Source organism: Tyto alba, unplaced genomic scaffold (genome assembly GCF_018691265.1).
Source record: "Tyto alba isolate M040663 unplaced genomic scaffold, T.alba_DEE_v4.0 Super-Scaffold_1000006, whole genome shotgun sequence".
In the NCBI taxonomy this organism is placed as follows: domain Eukaryota; kingdom Metazoa; phylum Chordata; class Aves; order Strigiformes; family Tytonidae; genus Tyto; species Tyto alba.
The window spans coordinates 11950510-11969255 of NW_024881272.1; the positions used below are offsets into that span (position 1 = coordinate 11950510).

General features: G+C 37.3%; 1 protein-coding gene across 10 annotated transcripts; it reads left to right on the forward strand.

Moving 5' to 3' along the window:
* The first annotated feature begins 43 nt into the window (after nucleotides 1-43).
* HENMT1 (HEN methyltransferase 1) lies at nucleotides 44-17642 on the forward strand. 10 transcript variants are annotated; one of them, XR_004408240.2, is made up of 8 exons: nucleotides 974-1952; nucleotides 6390-6521; nucleotides 8072-8184; nucleotides 9219-9353; nucleotides 9760-9942; nucleotides 11232-11409; nucleotides 13288-16187; nucleotides 17504-17642. XR_004408240.2 is itself a non-coding variant. In XM_033000601.2 (7 exons), the coding sequence occupies exons 2-7, from the start codon at nucleotides 6405-6407 to the stop codon at nucleotides 13696-13698; spliced, it is 1137 nt and encodes a 378-aa protein (XP_032856492.2). In that variant the 5' UTR covers nucleotides 974-1952; nucleotides 6390-6404; the 3' UTR covers nucleotides 13699-16229. The 10 variants fall into 10 exon arrangements, 1 of the variants encoding a protein (XP_032856492.2); XR_006166705.1 differs by lacking the exon at nucleotides 6390-6521 and having other exon boundaries at nucleotides 1043-1057; nucleotides 1864-1952; XR_006166702.1 differs by lacking the exon at nucleotides 974-1952 and adding an exon at nucleotides 4951-5067.
* The last annotated feature ends 1104 nt before the right edge of the window (nucleotides 17643-18746 follow it).

Consider the following 18746-nt stretch of genomic DNA (forward strand, 5'->3'; position numbering starts at 1 on the left):
GGGCCGAGGCTGGTCCGCCCCGCCCTTCCCCCGGGCTCGGCCCCTTCCCGCCGCCGGGCCTGCCTCCTCCTCCCCTCACGGGGCCGCCGCCGGCAGCCGCGCTGTTCCTCGCCCCAGGCTCGCCTGGGGAGACCCCGGCCGGGCAGAGCGAGGGGAGCCGGCCATGTGCCGGCCGCCGTCACCTGTCACACGAGATAGCAAACCAGCGATTCAGCAGAGGTCCCATCCGTCACCGTCGGTAACGAGGCCGAGGCACGGCAGGAGCGGGGGAGCGAGCACCGGCCACCTGTTTCGGCCTCCACGCGAAGGGAGAAGCTACGAAATAACGACAGAGTTCTTTAGTGCGGGGAATGTGGGGTCAAGTGCAGCCAGGGCGCATCGAAGCCTGATCACTTGGGACTAACGCTGGGTACGGGGTCCGCGCCTCCGGCCGGGACCCGGCCGTGGCTGAGCATCTCCTGAGAATCCTGTCATACACCGAGGAAACAGTAACTACTCTCTGCTGCTAAATGCAAGCTGAACACCTCTTACTGAAATTATTAATAATACTCACAGACTCAGAACAATCAAAATTAAGTTAATGCATTTGAAAACAGCTGGATTTCAGAAACCAACTGTCTACATTTAAATGCTAACAGGAAACTGAGGAAAATTAAATTCTCCTGTTTTGCCTGAAATATATCTGATAGATGAATTGACCTTGAACCTTCAGGTTATGTTTAACTCATTATTCGATGGTTCCCAACAGGTTGTGAATGACATGCTTTTTTGCAAAAGCAAAAAAAACCTGGTTACGTACTTTGGTGTCAAGCTTTAACCTGAAACACAAAAGGGAGACTGAATGCATCAGTTAAAAGAATTGCCAAGAGATTCTGAACATCAAATGACTGCAAAAAAAACTAACCCAAACTCTACCAAAATGCCTGCAAACTGGGTATAGTGGAACAAAATACATTCAGTTGTACACATGGAGGAGGGCTCCACACTACTCAGCGCGTCAGGAAACGTGCAGGGAAAAGTTGATACGGAAGCATCCATGGAAATAGCACCTCTACATGTATGTTGCATTTAACTAATTTAGATTTTAATTTAAAGACAATGAGATAAATACTGCTGGAAGCAAAATTAGAATATATTCACTCTTCATTACACATGGAAAACCTGAGAAACAGTAATTAATCTTTGTTACTCTGGCCCTTTAATATATCTCAGAGCTTGTTCTATAGCAGAAAGGCATTCTTATCGGGGCCCTGGCAGTCAACAGTTTCTTTAAACGGCTTATTCTGCTATCTAGGCTCTTCACTGCCCTTTTCTAAGAAAAAATTCACCATCATCCTCTCAACCTCCTCTTCCCATCTCAGCTGATTTCCAAAGACATTCACAAAACCTTCATTACTTAGCACAGGACTCTACCATCTTGATGCAGTAAATATCCATTTAACAATCTCCTATGAAACTAAAGAACTAATCACAAAATTATTTCTAAATGTCTTTAGAGCAGTGAAGTAATCTTTTTTGGGAGACAGCTGAGTAATAACTTTTATTTGAAGTGAAGTGGCTTTTTTGATGTTTCTGCTTAGGGTACCCTTGACTCTGAGCACTTCCTTTGTTTGTCTTGTATAATGAATTCAAGACAGCCTGTATTTCTGTTATAATTTATATCACCCAAATTGTGGTTTCATGCATTTATCTTTGCCAGTTGGAATATTTAATCTATATGTTCCAAACCTCACTGTTTTTCCTCTGTATAAGATAACATTTTTGTACTTCTTACACAGTCCCTCTTTGGTGGTGATACTGAAACCTTTGGTATAGCTAAAACCCATAAGTCTATTTGCTCCAGATTAGCTTTTCTTCCCTCAGGTATCCCAGCTGGCCTTTATACAGAATAGAGTCAAAGAAAAAAATCAACAAGGAGGTGATTTGCACTTGAAAACCACAAGGAACTACAGGTATCTATAAAAAAAGTATGACTCTGGCAATCTGTATTTAAGAGCCTAGCCTCACTTCTCATTCACACACATTACTTCTGAATTTTCTCAAACAGGCTTAATCTGTTGAAGCTGAGAAAAAAGATACTAGTACTTTGTCACTTAAACATCCTCTGAATCTGGTTTGAGAGGAATGGTTGTTAGCTCTTGAATTATAGATTAATCAGTATTACTGCATGCATTATTCCTGTCAAATATCAGTGTGGACTAGTGTCTTCTGGCAATAGTGTTGCCCTAGATTTCCTTTGCTAACAGTTTTAATTGTGCACACTGCAACTTTAAAGGGAAATTACACAAATTGCATACAGCTGTCTTTCTCATCCCCATTATTGAAGGATGAAATAATGTTTAGGGTTTCAGCAGTTTAGGGTTTCTTGATTCATGACTTTCTACTGTGAGATGCTTTTATTACAGTATAGTCTTATAATCTGTTGCTGTCTCTATGGTATGAAGGTAATGGGCTTCTCTAAAAATAACCTGCTTAATTTGTGGGCATATTGAACTGAATATAACTTCAGTACTCAGTTTGAAATTATGTAATGAAATTATGAAATTATGTTTGAATTATTGTAATGTGAAAAATACCTTTGAACTGAAGTTTCTGATGAACCTCATTGACTTGGACCTCCTTTGAGCAGGGGGTGTAACTAGATATCGTCTAATGTTCCCTTCCAACATTAATTGTTCTATGGTTCCTTGAGACTGTTAAGTAGATGTACCATTACAGAAAGAAGAAATCCAAAAACTTTATACAGACTAAATCAAAGGATTTTTTTTTTTTTTGCAGTGAGAGAATAATACAAAAAATGTATTTGATGTAATGGGGAATAATCAAAAGATTTTTTCAAAACTTATTTGTAGCAAGAAGATCAGACACCCTGGAGTCAAAGCATATTGTTTAGCTTAAAACTGCTAATCCATCTCTTTCATGTTGCCAATCTTCAGAAGAGTCTATCTCCAAGCCAGTTTCACCAGCTAATATGGAACAATCAAAAGAGATATTTGTGTGATATTTTTTTATAATGGAGAATTAAACATCTGGTAATTCTGAAGATTTCACTTGCAGTGGTACATTTTGGGGTGAAGTCTCACAAACTGTTAGGAAATTGCATTCATTTACAATGTGTTATGATTTTACATTTACCATATACTATAACTTATCTACTGTTCCTCCCTATACTTTTTTTCTTTGTTCTTAAGAATGTCATAATGAATGAGTAGAATTTTAAAAGATATCAGAATCTCTAGCATTTTAAGCTAGGAAGTGAAATATTTCTATTAATAACCTTTAAATATCTCTCTGAGGTAAAAAAAAAAAATGATGTATAGTTTACAGATTGTCTAATTGAGATACAGGTACTAAACAATAGTTCAAAGTTAAACAATGACTCAACAGCCAAAAAGAACAACAGTTATAAAACAAGAACCTCCAATCTATTTTTTTTCTTGCACAAGGTATTCATACCCTTATTTCAATTACAGTGTGTTTCCTTTTCTAAAAAGCAAAAATCCAATTAAAAAGTAAAAGTCCATTTAGTAGACCAATCAAAGGGATTTAGTGGGAATTATTCCTTATACAAACATAATTTCTGTGCATGGCCAAATTGGGTTATGCCTATCTTTAAATCTGGTTGGGAAGAAAAGCCTACAACAATAATCAATCAGGTGTTATATCTACTTTAAAATAATTTTTCAATATAAATTAAGATGGGTAATAATAATATAATAACACTTAAAACTTTCTTGCAGTCTGAACTCTGACTGAAATAGCAACTCTCAAGCTGCCCTACTTGCATGAACTTTGGGACTTGACTGTTAGAAGAAAAACAATTGTAAAAAACAATTATAAAACTGTGTAGACAATTCCCTATTTCTACTACTCATAAACTAAATTTAATGTAAATAAAACCTAATTATTATTGTGTTCTAAAACCTGAAAAACAAAGAAGGTCAAACAGAACGGAATGGAACCATTCTAGCCTGGATTGCTAGTTTGCAGGCACACTTACACACATTTCCCAGCTACCTGAGTAAACAATGTAACTAACCTGCTGTTAGCTACATATGCTCTGACTAGGCTATATCCTGCAAAACTTAAAATGTTAGCCAACACTCAAGTTTAAACCATCTCAGGCAGATATCTGTATACAAAGTTCCAGTATTTTCTGAAAACTAAAACAAAAAGCATCAAAGTATAGCCTTAGTTATAAACAAAGCCTCTCTAGCCTCATTGCTACTAGAATTCTCTTTCATTCTTTCAGGTCCTAGGCACACAAGCTACCTTACCCATTTTATATAGCAACCCTACCCTGTGATTAACAAAACACTTTACAGACTTGTGAACAGAAAAAGCAACAGGAAATTTGGAGCCATGTTTTCCTTTCTACTTTCATTATACATCCAAACAGCTGCCTGCACCTTGAGACAAATCTTGCCCTAACATGGAAAATGCCTCACGAAATTCTGCAAGAGTTTTTCTTGTCTGTAGTCTCTACCTCAGTCACCCCGCAGAGCCCTTTCACTGCATGTCACGAGCAGTCCAATATCTTACGTTTCCCCCATGGAGAAAACCAAACACGTTTGGAGACACAGGAGCTGTACCAAGTCATGCAGAACCTAAAAGTAGCATGAGGAATACTGGCATTTTGGTTTATTTTTTTCAATGTAAAAATTGGGACAGACTTTGCCAGCCCAACACTTTTTTGCATTACACAGAGGGAGGCTGGCAGGGGCAGAAATCAACACAGTAGCCGGCCCTTTGGCTGCTCACGGGATGCTAATCTATCATTTTTAATTAAAGAGGATTAGATGACATGCCCCTACTTTGAAAGATGTAAATAAGTGTTGCGTGGTGCGGTTGCAGGGAGTTGCAGCCCGGGGCGGAGGGGACTCAGCCCAGTAGCCGCCAGCTCCGGCGGCGTCGAAGGGTCGACGGTTTCCGCTCGAAGGGGCGGGTCGGGCTGCGCAACCCGCCCGGGCCCGGCAGGGCGGAGGGCGGGAGGCGGGGGCAGCTCCTGAGGCGTCCCGGCCGCGGCCTGCCCGCCCGCCCGCAGCTGCTGCCCGCCGCGGCGGGGAGGTCGGCGTTAGGGGGAGAAGGTGGAGGGAGAGGGCGGGCGGAAATGGCTGCCGACGGCGGGCGGCACCGCTTCTCTGTATCCCCTCGCGGGCCCTGCCCGGAGCAGCTCCGGGGCGGACCCGGTACCGGTAGAGGGCCGGGGCCGGGGCCGGGGCCGGGCTGGCGCTACTGGCCGGAGAGGCGAGGGCTGCGGCGGCCGCGGGCTGCTCGGTGCCTGGGGAGGGCTGGGGAGCCGCCCTGAGTGATGGCGGGCTCCTCGGCCTCTTTGAGCCTTTGGTTTTGTACATACATGTATATTTTAAAAAACATGTATTTATGTATAAAAGATCTTAGGGGACAGGCAAGTTGCCAGCAGGCTCGGCCCAGCTGCTTTGGTTTTGCTGGACCTGGTGCCTGTTAGGCCTGCGAGTGAGCCCGGGCCTGCAGCTGCCGCCTGGGAGGAGGCACTGGAAAGCCGTGTACCCACGGGCCCGTGTGCCTTCACCTGCGGGATTCCCATGGAAGTCATCGGTTATTAGGGCCTTGGGTTTAGGTTTTTTGTTTGGTTTTGCTTGTTTGTTGGTTGGGGTTTTTTTTGTTTGTGTTTGGTTTTTTTTTGGTTTTTTTTTTTTTGTTTTTTTTTTTTGTTTTTTGTGGAGGCGGTATTTCTTGTTAAATATTTGTGTGCTAAGCTCTAGTTTTTAATAAAAGGTGGGAGAGTTGGAAATGCATTAATGGTTATAACTAATGCCATGTTGAATTATGTTAGTTTACTTACAAAATCCGGGTAGTAATAACAAGGTTTAGCTCCTAAGAAATCTAAAGTGAAGGCCTAGCCGAACATTTACTCTTGCAGAACATAGTAATTATTAAGATGTTTCTTGCTTGTGATGTTATAGAAGTTGTACTGAGCTATATATACCCAAATCTAGATATAAAGTGATATGAAGTGTAAGATAAATGATAGATGAGAGACAAGAAAGCAGGCACCTGAGCAAGAAATTATTTATTTTTCAGTTCTTGCCAGAAAATTTAAGGAAGATTAAATATGTTGCAGTTGTTTAATTCCTATGTAGGTGTACTGGTTGGAAAGTGACAAATTAGAAAAGTTGCTTTTTTACAGTTGTATATGATTTCTAAATCTTTGTTAAAAGGTTGTTTACATCATTATGTGTGGAGGGAGCAGATAGTGTCTAATTTTGCTAAGTCCTGTGTTTTTGTCGTTTGCTGAGTAGAACTGAGATCTGCCCCTCCTTAGTTGTGAACTCCACTAAAATCAGCAAACTGTAATTTGATACGTTATAAAGTATTTCAGAAAGTAAGAGTTAACTTTTATCTTTTAGCGTTAGCAAAATACTATGGATAAAAATTTTCAAGAAGAAGAGTTTACAGGAGTTATTAAATTTACACCACCTTTGTACAAACAACGCTACCAGTTCATTAAAGATTTAGTGGGGAAATACAAACCTAAGAAGGTTGGTATGTTTTGTCTTTTTACATTACAAATTTGGAAAGAGTTAACATTAGGTATCTCGGGAAGACATAAGATGCGTAGATAGCCTGCTGACCTAATTATGAAACAAGAGTAGTGGAGGATCTAATGTTAAAACTGAATTGTCTTAGCAGACACTTAATGATCATGTTTTATTTTTCAGGGGTGCATATAATTAATTGATGGGAAGAGGGGAAAATCTAAACAAGAACAACACTTTAGCCTGTTTTGGAGAGTAGGTGGCATTCTGGTTTTAATTTAATGCTGAGGATTTTGGTTCAAGCTGCTTTCATCATAGTTGGGTTTTGCTTTCTAGAGCTGTTTGTTCTGTATACGGTATCAGGTTTTACCTCATGGTTCACGTGGATGTTCTCAGACGAGAACTGACCTTAAGAGTGTGGGCTTATGTGAGGCTAACTCTTCTCCACTTTTTTGAGGTCTTGTCGCCATCCAATATACCAGGGCTCTTGTTTCAATACTCATTTTGAGAAGTTAAATAATTTAATTAGTGTTATGTAGTGTTTGTTCTTTTCTAATATGTCCTCCCCTTCCCCCCAGCAGCTCCTCCTAAAATGCAAAAGACCTGAGAAATACCTCTGTCTTCAGTGTTTAACTCTGACACTGATGTTAATGTCGTAGAGAACATGGAAGAAATTGATGAGAAATGTGCCTGCAGTGCACTCACATAATCATACCTTCAGTAGCTAACAGAATTCTAATCTAGTCTGTGAGATCACGGCACTGTAACCTGCTTTTAAATAGAATGTAATCAGGAGTGTTGCATCTGTCTTTAAAGGTTTGAATTTTATGATTTAGGATGTAAAAGGGGGGGATGGTAGACTTTCTGTTTACCCGTGAGGTGGAGGTAAGTGGAATAGAAACAATTCAGGATTTTCACACTGAGAACCCAGCTGTGTGCTTCAAGCTTGATTTAGCTTGAGAAAGAACAGTCGGGTTTGGTGTTTGCATACTCAACTATCTGTTAAGCTTACAGGAAAGAATATCTATTATACATTTGACTGTGTGGTCCGAATTATCCCCAGCTTTTTCAGCTTAAACGTTAGACTGAGTCTATAAACCTGTTTTATGCAGATCCTTTGCTGCTAACATGGCTGCTAGTGAGACTGATCTCAGTGTTTTGGACAGAGAAGAGTCTAGGGAAAAGCAGTGGTGAATACGAAAATTGCTACAGCTTTAATAGTTGAAGTCATAGCATACTGTTATTTGAGGGGATATGCCTTTGTGTGGAAGACTTTCTCTAGAGTCAATGGGATGTTCTGTATGTACTTGTTTATAGCTGTAATAACAAAGGGTTATTCCATTTAAAACATCTTGTAGGATCTTCATATGCATTTTTAAAAGAATTTTCAAATATATGTCTACCCTGCTTGCAACTGTAAATTTGAGTTACAATTATGAAATGCTTTATCATTAAGAAGTTATTTTGACATAAATATGGAATTTTAATTGAAAGTCTCTGAAATTACTTGGAAATATACAGCATTTACACATTGCTTAATGTGTAATTTACAGGTGGCAGATTTAGGATGTGCTGACTGCACGCTTCTCTGGATGCTGAAATTCTGCAGTTGCATTGAAGTGTTAGCTGGCCTTGATATCTGTGCAAGCGTAATGAAAGAGAAAATGTAAGCTCTTACATTGTGTTGTTTTAATGTTTATATTTGGCTTGACATAGTGTCACGTTAAATCATTTCTTGTAAAGAATTTCAAAATGAGGGTAAATGCGGAAATACCAGATTGGCAAATGAAGAGCTATCCATTGTTGGTAATTAGTTACATTGCACCTGTGTCTGGGGACTACTGGATTTATAGATGCCCATAATATCACCTAGTGTAGCAAAGGTCCAAGTCATGGAATGGCCCTGGAGGTGTGGACATCTGAGTAGTACACTGTTCGTAAAGGTACTAATACAATGTATTAGTAGTGTCTGTTAATGTTCATACATGGTGTTACTGTGGGGACTTCTTTCTTGTTAATCTTTTTTAAATGGGAAGGTTAGCTCAATGTTTTGTGTCTGACTTAGAAGGATCTAAAATGTGAAGTTTATGTGATCTTTGAAACATGAGTCAGACTGGTGAGGAATGCCAAAATTTCTCTCTTGGAAGCTGATTAATATGATTTCAATTAATATGTGGGATCTAGATGCTGACATCACTTGCTCTTTCTCAAGAATGAGGAAAAGTAGCCTTTTATTATATTTAATTGTGTGTTTTGTCTGGCATGTGCAGATTTCATTCTGAAATACTCTTAGGTCTCAGTATTTTATTTGGAAAAAAACACGTTAATATGCTTGCCTAATAACTTCCCCAAAACCCTTGTAAAGCATGTCTAAGCCGGATGTACTGTGTGTCTAGAGTTGAGCTATTGTCAGAATTTAGGAGCAGCTTTCCAAGTGGCTTGAGAGTATAGTGGAAATTTTTGTAAACATGAAGGACAACTGCTGGATTAACTCCTCTGCTCTTTCTGTCATATTGCAGGTAGTCATAAAAAGTGTTTCTATTAGATCTTTTTTTTTCTTTTTTTTTAATCCCTGTGAAATAGTTAACCTTTTTGAGATGAACAAGGTGTTCATGTAGAGTATTAGTTGAATTATATGCACAATTTACCTGAGGGTCCTAAGGTCCTTTTTATGACATTGTGTTTTTAATACTTTTGAAGGCATAGATTGTCTCCTCTTCCTGTTGATTATTTGCAACCGGCTGAAAGATCCCTAACTGTTACGTTACATCATGGTTCAGTTGCCCATAAAGATCCTTGCATGCTTGGTTTTGACTTGGTAACCTGTATTGAACTGTGAGTATTAGGCCAATGTACTACATTTTTCTAAGTTGTTTAGGGTTAATTTTGGAATTTTGTCCATCCTCTAAACAGATTTGATCAAGCCTTTCGAGCAGAAGAGTAGCAGAATGTGGCATCTTCTTACTTTTACTTAAATTAACTGTACTAAGAAATGCAAGTTGTCCTCGCTTATGGTGGAGAAAGGATATTGCTGAAAAAGTACAAAATGCAAGAGACAGTTTTTCTCAGACAAAAACCTCAAAGCTACCACTCAGCTGCAGTGGCAGTGGTAATATTGCAGACCTAGGCTTAAAATTAAAAGGTACAGATAACAGGTTTGGGGTTTTTTTTGACTGGTTATCAATAAGATTAAAATATAGTAGGGTATTTTTCAAGACCTACATGAACTTATGCTTTACAGAATTGAGCACCTGGAAGAATTGGAACTAAACAAGTTTCCTGAAGTGGTGTTTGGTTTCATGGCTCCAAGCATGGTTGTGATCAGTACTCCAAATTCTGAATTTAACCCTTTACTTCCGGGAGTGAAATTATTCAGGCATCCGGACCACAAATTTGAATGGAACAGAGTGCAATTTCAAAGCTGGTAAGTTTACTGAACTTGGTATGCAGACAGCTTTGAGTGTCCAGTAATGTGGGAAAGGAATAGCTATACATTTTAAGAATGGTATGTGTATGTGGTTTGGTGTCAGTGGAGTTTCACACCTACTGATTTGGTGAAACATCTCTTTGCTGTTATGAACATGCATGCTCTGTGGGTTTTGCATTTTATGATGGTTGTTGGCTTGCTTTTACTGTAACAGCTTTGCAAAAAATACTTAAAACTTCTACTTTCATTTTTATATATCTTTACCTTACACTTAAAATACATTAATTGTAATATTAATAAACCTTTTCACATAATAATAGCCTGCTATAGAAATGCTTCATAAAAACCCAAGAAATGTGCTCACTATATATGGTATGTAGTCACAGCACTCAGTTAGTCCAGACCTTTCTCTAAGAGCATGCAAGCAGATTTCTTAAGTGATTACAGTAGCAGAGCTTGTTGAATAAAGGTAAGGGTAATTTAGTGGGTCATGGCACAATGAAAGGTTTGCAGAAGCCGACCTCTGAAAGGAAATTTGGAATCTGTATTTCGATATATCTGAGTTAAAAATATTGAATATTGGTATCACTGAAGGACTGGTATTTTTTAAGCTGCAACCATGAGAAAGTCTTTATGTTTGTGTTGTGAAATAGAAGTATTGCAAGATGCTTTAAAGTACATGAAATATTAATTTAGGTTACTACTTTTTCATGGAGAATGATGCAGATAGGTAGTGCCATTTTAATTCCTGCCCCATCAGCTTTTTCACCCTGGTTGATGTACAGAACTAACAGACCAGTTTTCATTTAGATGTGTACATTGTTTCAACCTTGATTAGGTAGATTTGATACATTTACAACCAACCTCACTTCTGTATTTTTTCTATTAACTGGTTTCTTGTGGTTTTCAGTTGTGTATGTTTTTATGGGTGGTTCTCAAATATTTTTGTTTTTTGAAATTCATAGTTTTTAGCTCATTCTAAATACATGTAAGACAGTGAGTGAGCAACTGTGAACATGCATAGTCTATGCAGATATTTGAGAAATAACAGTAATGTTTGGTTGCCTAAATTACCTGATACTAAGTGATTTGGACTATGGTAGGAATATGATGACAGCTTTGATTGAGCAAGTTTTGACAGTGCTTGTTTTCAGGTGTGTGAGTATTATTAGAGAAATTATATTCAAGCACTCACAGGCTCAGGGTCTTGCTTCTGTTAGAGAATGCATCTTTATCACATAAAGAGATGAATATTTAGTATGATTGAAATAATTTGTCTTTCTTAGGGCTTTAGAGATTGCTAGACGCTATGATTACTCAGTGGAATTTACTGGTGTAGGGCACCCACCAACAGGAATGGAGAATGTTGGGTTTTGTACCCAAATAGGTGTGTTTGGTAGAAAATATCCTCGACCTAGTGAATCTGCCCAGCCTGAGAAACCCACTGAAGCAGTTTATAAAACGGTAAGTATTATTTTCTTCCTTTATGAAGATGAACAGAGAGTAAAATTGTCTGTGACCTGCCTCTGAAGATGTTCTTACTGTGGTCTCCTATTGCTATCCAATCTTCACTCTGATTAACGCACACCATCAGTTCAAGAGAGTTTAAGTCCATGATTTGTGTTTCTGATTGTATAAAGGCATTTAACTTTTAGGTTATTTGCTAAATAGCAGTATGGATAATCATCCTTACCTTAACATACATTCATCCTTAGAATGAAAAATTTTTCTGCCACTATACTGTGACACTATTTTTATAATTGTTCCTCTAATAATTAGTTTTTTCATTGTGGTTGTTGATGCTGACACACATTTTTCAGATAGATAAAAAATAAAAAACATAAAAAAGCATTTCTAACAGAGTGTATGTTTTGAAGAACTACATAGTCTTGTCAAGTATATTATCAGAAGGAAGGCGCTTCCGAGAAACTGAGTTGACAGGAGCTGTTTTGTGTGGCTTGCCTTACTCAGTAACATTTGATGTTACACCCTAATCTCAGTGGTTTTAGGTAGCCAGTGCTGGTTCTTGCACAGGCATGGGATTTTGCTAAGTACCCCATTATCTGGTGGTGTGCATCAAACCTTCTGGTTTTTAGCAGTAAATGGCTTTCACTTCAGATAATATCAGATAATATTTTTGTGAAGTACTCTGCTGTGTTGCAGTGTGTCACACTGACAAAGCCTAATGCATCTGAATGCAGTGTATAAATCAAAGGACTTTTCTTCCACAGATAACATGAAAATGCAGAAAGAGAAATATATTTGATTTTTGTTTTCCAATTCTACAAGGCTTTAAATTATTTGTTTCAGTGAACATACTCTCATATTTCACTTCTTTCTTTAAAGATACATATGTATCTTCAAGTAACTTGTGACCTGCCTTTCATAGTTTCCAAGCTATAAAGACATTCTATAAATTTAAACTTTCGCCTGTCATCTACTGCCCTTAATAGAATTGTCAAGTGCTCTTCAGTACTCAGCAAACTTGGAAATATGTCTAGGTGACTGACATGTACTAGAAATTGCCATCATTCTGTTACAGGGTCATTAAGGAAGGAGTTTTGATGTAACTACCGCTTGAGTTTAAACAAGAGTGTTATATCATGTGTTTCTTATCAAACTTGGACTATCAAATTAATTTTTATTTTATTGTGTAACAACCTTGCGGGAATGAATCAACATTTCAAGACATATTCAGAAAGCAGTAACAGGTATAGACTGTGGAACTTCAGTGGCAGCATGTTGGTATAAAGCACTTCCTAGTAAACTAATGGGTATGAGGTTGCCTGACTAGTTTCTTTAAGTGCCTTGGAGTATAGCTCAGTGTAGAACACACTAAAGGTTCACAATCATGATGTTACAATTAATTTTTTAGAATTCTCTGCATCTGTAAGAGCATATTTAATATTTATTTGTAAAACAGAATGAAAGATATAGCTGCAGTCCCAGTTTCCAGATAACAGTTTGGAAGTAGTTTAGAACCTACATAGCTGTAGAACTGTCACCAGAGTCTCACGATGAGTAATGTGGGAAGTGAGAGAATGATTAAAAAGAATTAAAGAATTGCAGGGCTTCACCTTGCCCGATTCACAAGTATATCTTGCAGATATAAGCCTGTTTTTTTTTTTTTTTTAATTCTGTTTACTTACCTATCTGCCATTCTAGCTGTAATACATAAAGTCATATTGTATAGTTTTTCTGCTATCTGAAAATGTTTAACAAGCAAAACAGGATTGAGTCAAAAATTATATTCACTTTTTAGAAGCTCTTCTTAACAACAGATGTTAAAATCTGAGTCTGTGATAATGATAAACATTTAATGTGTTCTTGTATGTTGTAAAGGTCTTCAAAGCCGTGTATCCAAGTCTTAAAGATGAGAAGTACCTGCAGAATGCAGTGGTTGGTGAAGTTATTTTCACAGCTCAAATCATCAAGCGAAGTCTGCTGGACCGTTTAATCTCAGAACGTGAGGAGTATAGTGATGATACTACTGAGAGAAAATCCAAATTCCAACCTTCAGTGAACTGTTTTTCAGAAGATCTTGGAAAACTGGTTGTTGACAAAAGCTTGGAGCCATTTGTCAGTGGAAATACGGTTTATATACCTCTTAGAACAATCTTTTCTTTTCCCAAAGTGAATCAACTTTGTGGTACCTTTGAGAAGTTATGCAAGCTTATTGTTGGCAAGGTCACACTGAGCAGTGATGGTTCTGCTGCAATGTTCAATATTGAACATGAAAATGAAGAGAATTAGATCACAGATTTCTCATACAAAGTTCAGTTAAAGTAATAAAAGTATTTTTTTTTAGTAGCTGTCACATGGTGTGTTCTGTATGCTAACTAGAACCACAATTTTTTTTCTAAACCTTCCAGTATTTATCAATCAGCATCTCTCCTGTTGAGGGAACATGAGTGCTTTTGACAAGCACCAAATAAACTTGTAGGGCTTTGAAATATAGTATTGGGGGCTAAAAGGAAAGAATAAATTCCTGTGAAGAAAAATTTTAAGTATTTCTGTTTGTTTTCTATTACCATATTGTAGGTATCATGACTACATTCTTTTTGGTAATCTTTTGTTAGCTCCAGGGATAGTTGATGATAACACAGGACTATGCTGTTGTCCTGAATAATGAGTCAGACGTAGGTTTAGGTCAAGTTCTTTCCGAACAGAATATAGATGCCTTTTTCAAGATGAGTACATACTCAGCTGTTGTGAAAACCAAATACTGTTCCAAACAAATTGGAATATGCCACAAACATTTATAGCTCAGTAAATTCAATAGTGGGGAAGAGTGCCATGATGTTTGATATAAGGTGGGGAAAAAAAGGTTGATCTGGCCCTATTGTTTTATCCAGTTTCTCGGTAACTGCTGCTTGGGAAATAACTTGCATCCTGTAACTTTTCCAGAAGCTGAATTTAATTAATTTGAAACTGGTATCTGTGTTTTGTTTTTGAATAAATAAAAAAAATCTGTCATGAATGCTAACCAGTTCCCAGTGTACCTGTAAAAAAAATTCTTTGTTTTCACATGCAGCTGTTGTCCAAAAAGTCTTGACAACATATTCAGCAGAAATGAAAAGCATAGGTGTTCGAGATAGTAGAGCTTATGGCTTGGCCAAGATGACTTTTTCTTAAGTAGGGCTGAATTGTATGTGTAAATGCACTGTAAACAAATGTTAGATGATGGGCTTATGAAGACAGGAATTTTTAAGGATGCACAAGATTGGCTTATTCATACAAGATTAATGAAGCAATACACTGCAGTACTTTTCAAGTTTATTTGCATACCCAAATTTTTAAAATAATTTTAGTATCTCAACTGAATATTTCTTATGAATAATAAGATGGTTAATTAAAAGGCCTATTCATGTTTAACAATGCTATTGGCAGCTTTCAATGAACTAGTATTATCAGAACTGACTTCATGTTTGTCAAATATGAAAGTTTCACAACTTTCTGAAAATAAAAAATTCTGTGTAAGGGCTGACTGTTTCTTAAATGTGACTGCATTCTACCTTCTGAATTTTTTAAAATCACTTGAAGTGATTAAGGTGAAAGATCAGACATAAAAGGAAAAGTCAGCTGTAATTCTCTGGATTGAGAAATGGTACAGAATCTGGAACAGGTCAAATTCCAGGGAAAGAAGAACGAGCAGCAGCGCTCTGTCATAGTGAATAGTTAAGAAAATGCTTAATAAGCCTTGTCTTCTGTGGGAAATTTTTCTCCTACAGTAAATGGGCATGGAGTATTAAAGACTAATGTAACAATATTTATACTTAATTTTAAGAATTAATTCAAATTTATCTTTAATATGATATGTAGAGTGGTTTCACTTGTTTTGACATGATGTGAACTTGCCATAGTTGGTATGTTAAAAAAATGCATAAAATTGAGAATTGGTAAATATTCTTTGGACATTAATAAGCATAGCTGTTTGAGCGTAGCATTGGTTTGTTATGAGAAAATATCTTTGAAGTTCACTGTATGGTTCACAATAGTTTAGAAGATTTTTGGACCAGCGAACTTCTTCCAGTGCTGTTTCTTCTCAAAACATTGTGTCTTTAGTGTACTTTATAGCATGATTGTTTTAAAATAAGGAAAAGGGAAGAGACTGAAAACCTGCCAGATTTTGAATGATATTTGCCTTGAATTTTGTATTCAGGTAACATCTAATTACAGGAATGTCTTGTGAATAGGCAAGACTGTATACAAATGCATACTTGTTTTTCCTCAAAGCATTATACCCTAAGGCTTTGTTGCTACATTTGGAAAACTGTTTATGTGAATATTTGGTGGACTGATGTCAAGGGACCTAAACAGTAATCCAATTTTTAAGGGGTACATGGATTCTTTTCCCCTGCTTTGTAACAGGCTTTAGTTTTTAATGATAGCTAGAACAAATATCAATTCTTACATTGTTGCTTATGCCTTTCCTGGGGAAAATCTGAAAGTCAAACTGCAGATTTTTGGTCCTAGGTGTTCATAGTGTTTCTTAGTATGTGTACTGAAACTGAAGAAGCTATTATCATAGACAGAAGTACTACTTAGAATATATAGATTTTAATCGAGACTGTTAGCTTTTACTAAAACAAGTTATGCTGTTTCATCTGTCAGCTTTCTAGGTTTCCACTGGCTTATATCAATTTTAATTAAGATTTTCTTTAAAGTACTGAAGTAACTGTCTTTTCAGGAGCAGCTAAACCCTTTCATGGGATTCACTGTGCATAGTTCTTCATTATGAGGTTGGTCTTTTCATTAAACTATTATGCATATTTGTGAATAAACACAGTATTTATTGTGTCCTACTTAAACCTGTACTTTGAAACTAAGGTCAATTCTGATGTCTTAAATCAGGATGCTGAAGGGATGTTTATAAACATGAAATGTTTTAGACTGCATGTGGCAATATCACTGACCAGGAGGTGGCACACACATCTCAAAACAGAACAACCTTGGGTTGTTCAAAAATATAAAATCCAAATAAAGTAGATTTAAAAAAAAAAAAACAAACAAAAAAACAACAACAACCACCAAACCACCAGAAAACCAAAAAAAACACTGCAGTGTCCTGAATATAAGGGAAATAATGTGATAGCTATTGAGCAAGTTAGTAGGGATTGTCTGTGGTCAGAATAGCTGAACAGAACATTTCTGATCAGTGTTTTAATAATAACAAGGTGAGGAAGTGGTATAAATAAATTCTAAAAATACCCTCTCACTTACTTTAATTAAAAAAACCCTCAGCTACCTAATTGTAAGAGCCTGAGGAGTTAATTGTCTCCACAGAGTTTTCTCAAACAAATAGTTCTCACAGCTGATGAAATTGTGATGTGTTTCAGTCCTGTCTCCCATGGGTTCCCATGGTATTAGGCTCTATGGCATGCTTGTTACCATTACGTTGATCAATGAGGTTTGGATCATTCAGTTCTGCTGGGTTATGTGTAACTCATAATGCTTAGTTGTTGGGACTTCTTTGGTTTTCTGCTTAAACTGAGTAGAAAAAAACATAGGAAGGGGCTTCTGAAAGGATAGAAAAATTGTTATGTAAAAGTCCTTTGCGTTTTCTTCCTCATTCACAAACCCAACACCTTTAATGCAGTCCTGTATGCAAGCAGTTCACTGGGAACATCCCCAAAATAAAATGTTATGCCACTAGCCTATGTTCCAGTGAGGCTACTGGGAAAATATTAGTGGATCATAAGAGGAGGCAATTAAAAAAAAAAACAAACAAACAAACAAAACAAAACAAACAAACAAACAAACAAAAAAACCCAAACAAACAAAAAAAAAAAAACAACCCCAAAAAACTAGTGCTGCCTTTACAAGTTTATGAACAATTTTAGTTACGATTGGAAGAGCAGTGCATATAACTCGGGCAAAGCTCTGCTAGTGTATGGTAAGAGATTTGCCTTCACATAAAAAAAAAAGAAAAAAACCACCCAGTTACTTAATCATTTATCATTTTTAACAAGAAAGCAACGCAATAAAAATAACCCATCCAACAGAAATGTTAACAAATGTATTAAGATGTGTTTGCCTTTCCCTTTCTTGTTGGCAGATCCTGCTGTGAGGCCATACAGGGAACTCAATCCACTGATCTGCCACAGAAACGTGCAGTGGTGTAACAAAGAGGAGAGCAGGCAAGAATGAGCAGTTAGGTGGGGAGAAGGCAAAACTTACTTTGCCTCAGGAATGATAGAAGGTCCTTTTTTTCCTATGCTGATCTTTGTCTCTGTGGTATTTTCTCATGTCAGAAGGTCCATCAAATGCACTTAACTGTTCAATGACAGCAGTCAAAGTTCTGGTACGTCATATCTCTGCTTTTTTTTTTTTGTTCTGTAGTAGTAAAGGAAAATCTTTTCCAATACCACAATAATGGTTTTGCCTTGGTATATTACAGATGTGTATGCAACAGTGGTGCATAGCCTTATTTTCATTCATGAGATGTTTTCTTTCCAGATTAAGAAAGAACTGTGTCTAAATGACATATCTTACTTACAACATATATGCCCCTAAACCTGTGTGAAAGTGCAGAAGTAGAAAAAGCAAAGCATTAAAAAAAAAATTCTCTAGTGATTACATTTGCTAATATTCAGTCAGCTGATTAGCATCTATGAATGTTTTATGTATATACATGTATACCTTATATATGTTAGAGAAATATCCACTCTGAGTTCCTTAACTGGAGGATTGGGTTGCTGCTGAGATTGGCCTTTTATTCTGTAAGGAAATTGTTGATTCATAAAACCAGGAGGGAACAACCCACACAAGAAATTCGAGGATATGCTGCCAAAATTTTGGAAGAATTGTCTTCCTTTCTGAATTGCAAGACAGCTGAGACTGGAGTTGGTTTTACATGGTACAGTTGCTTCTCTTAATCCTTACTATATAATTAATTGCTTACTGCAGTACCAGAAAGCTTGGTTATTTTGTGTGCATTGATGAGAGAAGAAATACATACCACATGTAGTTTTGTTAGAAAATAAGGTGATTTACAAAGTTATATAAACTGTATGAAAAGCATAGGTAGTAGTAAGTCTTTACACTCAACTGAGGAGGATGAATTTTGTCATTTGCCGAGTCAGGAGGAGCTATACCCAGTGCCCTCACTTTCCCAAGTAGTGCTGGTTGTGGAGTCTGCTTAATAACCTGTCAGTATGCCTCATATTTTAAAATCAATTTTTCATTTGCCTAAGACTGACATTACTTTTCCTCTCCAGGAGACAAATAACTACGTACAAGTAACAGTGCCATTAAATACTTTGTGGACCGTAGATGGAGTTGAATAAGCTGCAGACACA

Excerpts from the sequence above, each read along its gene's own strand:
- HENMT1 (XM_033000601.2), top strand. The coding sequence starts at position 6,405 with ATGGATAAAAATTTTCAAGAAGAAGAGTTTACAGGAGTTATTAAATTT. Across the intron at positions 8,185-9,218 it reads AGCGTAATGAAAGAGAAAAT|GCATAGATTGTCTCCTCTTC; the intron begins GTAAGCTCTTAC and ends ATACTTTTGAAG. Across the intron at positions 9,354-9,759 it reads TTGGTAACCTGTATTGAACT|AATTGAGCACCTGGAAGAAT; the intron begins GTGAGTATTAGG and ends TATGCTTTACAG.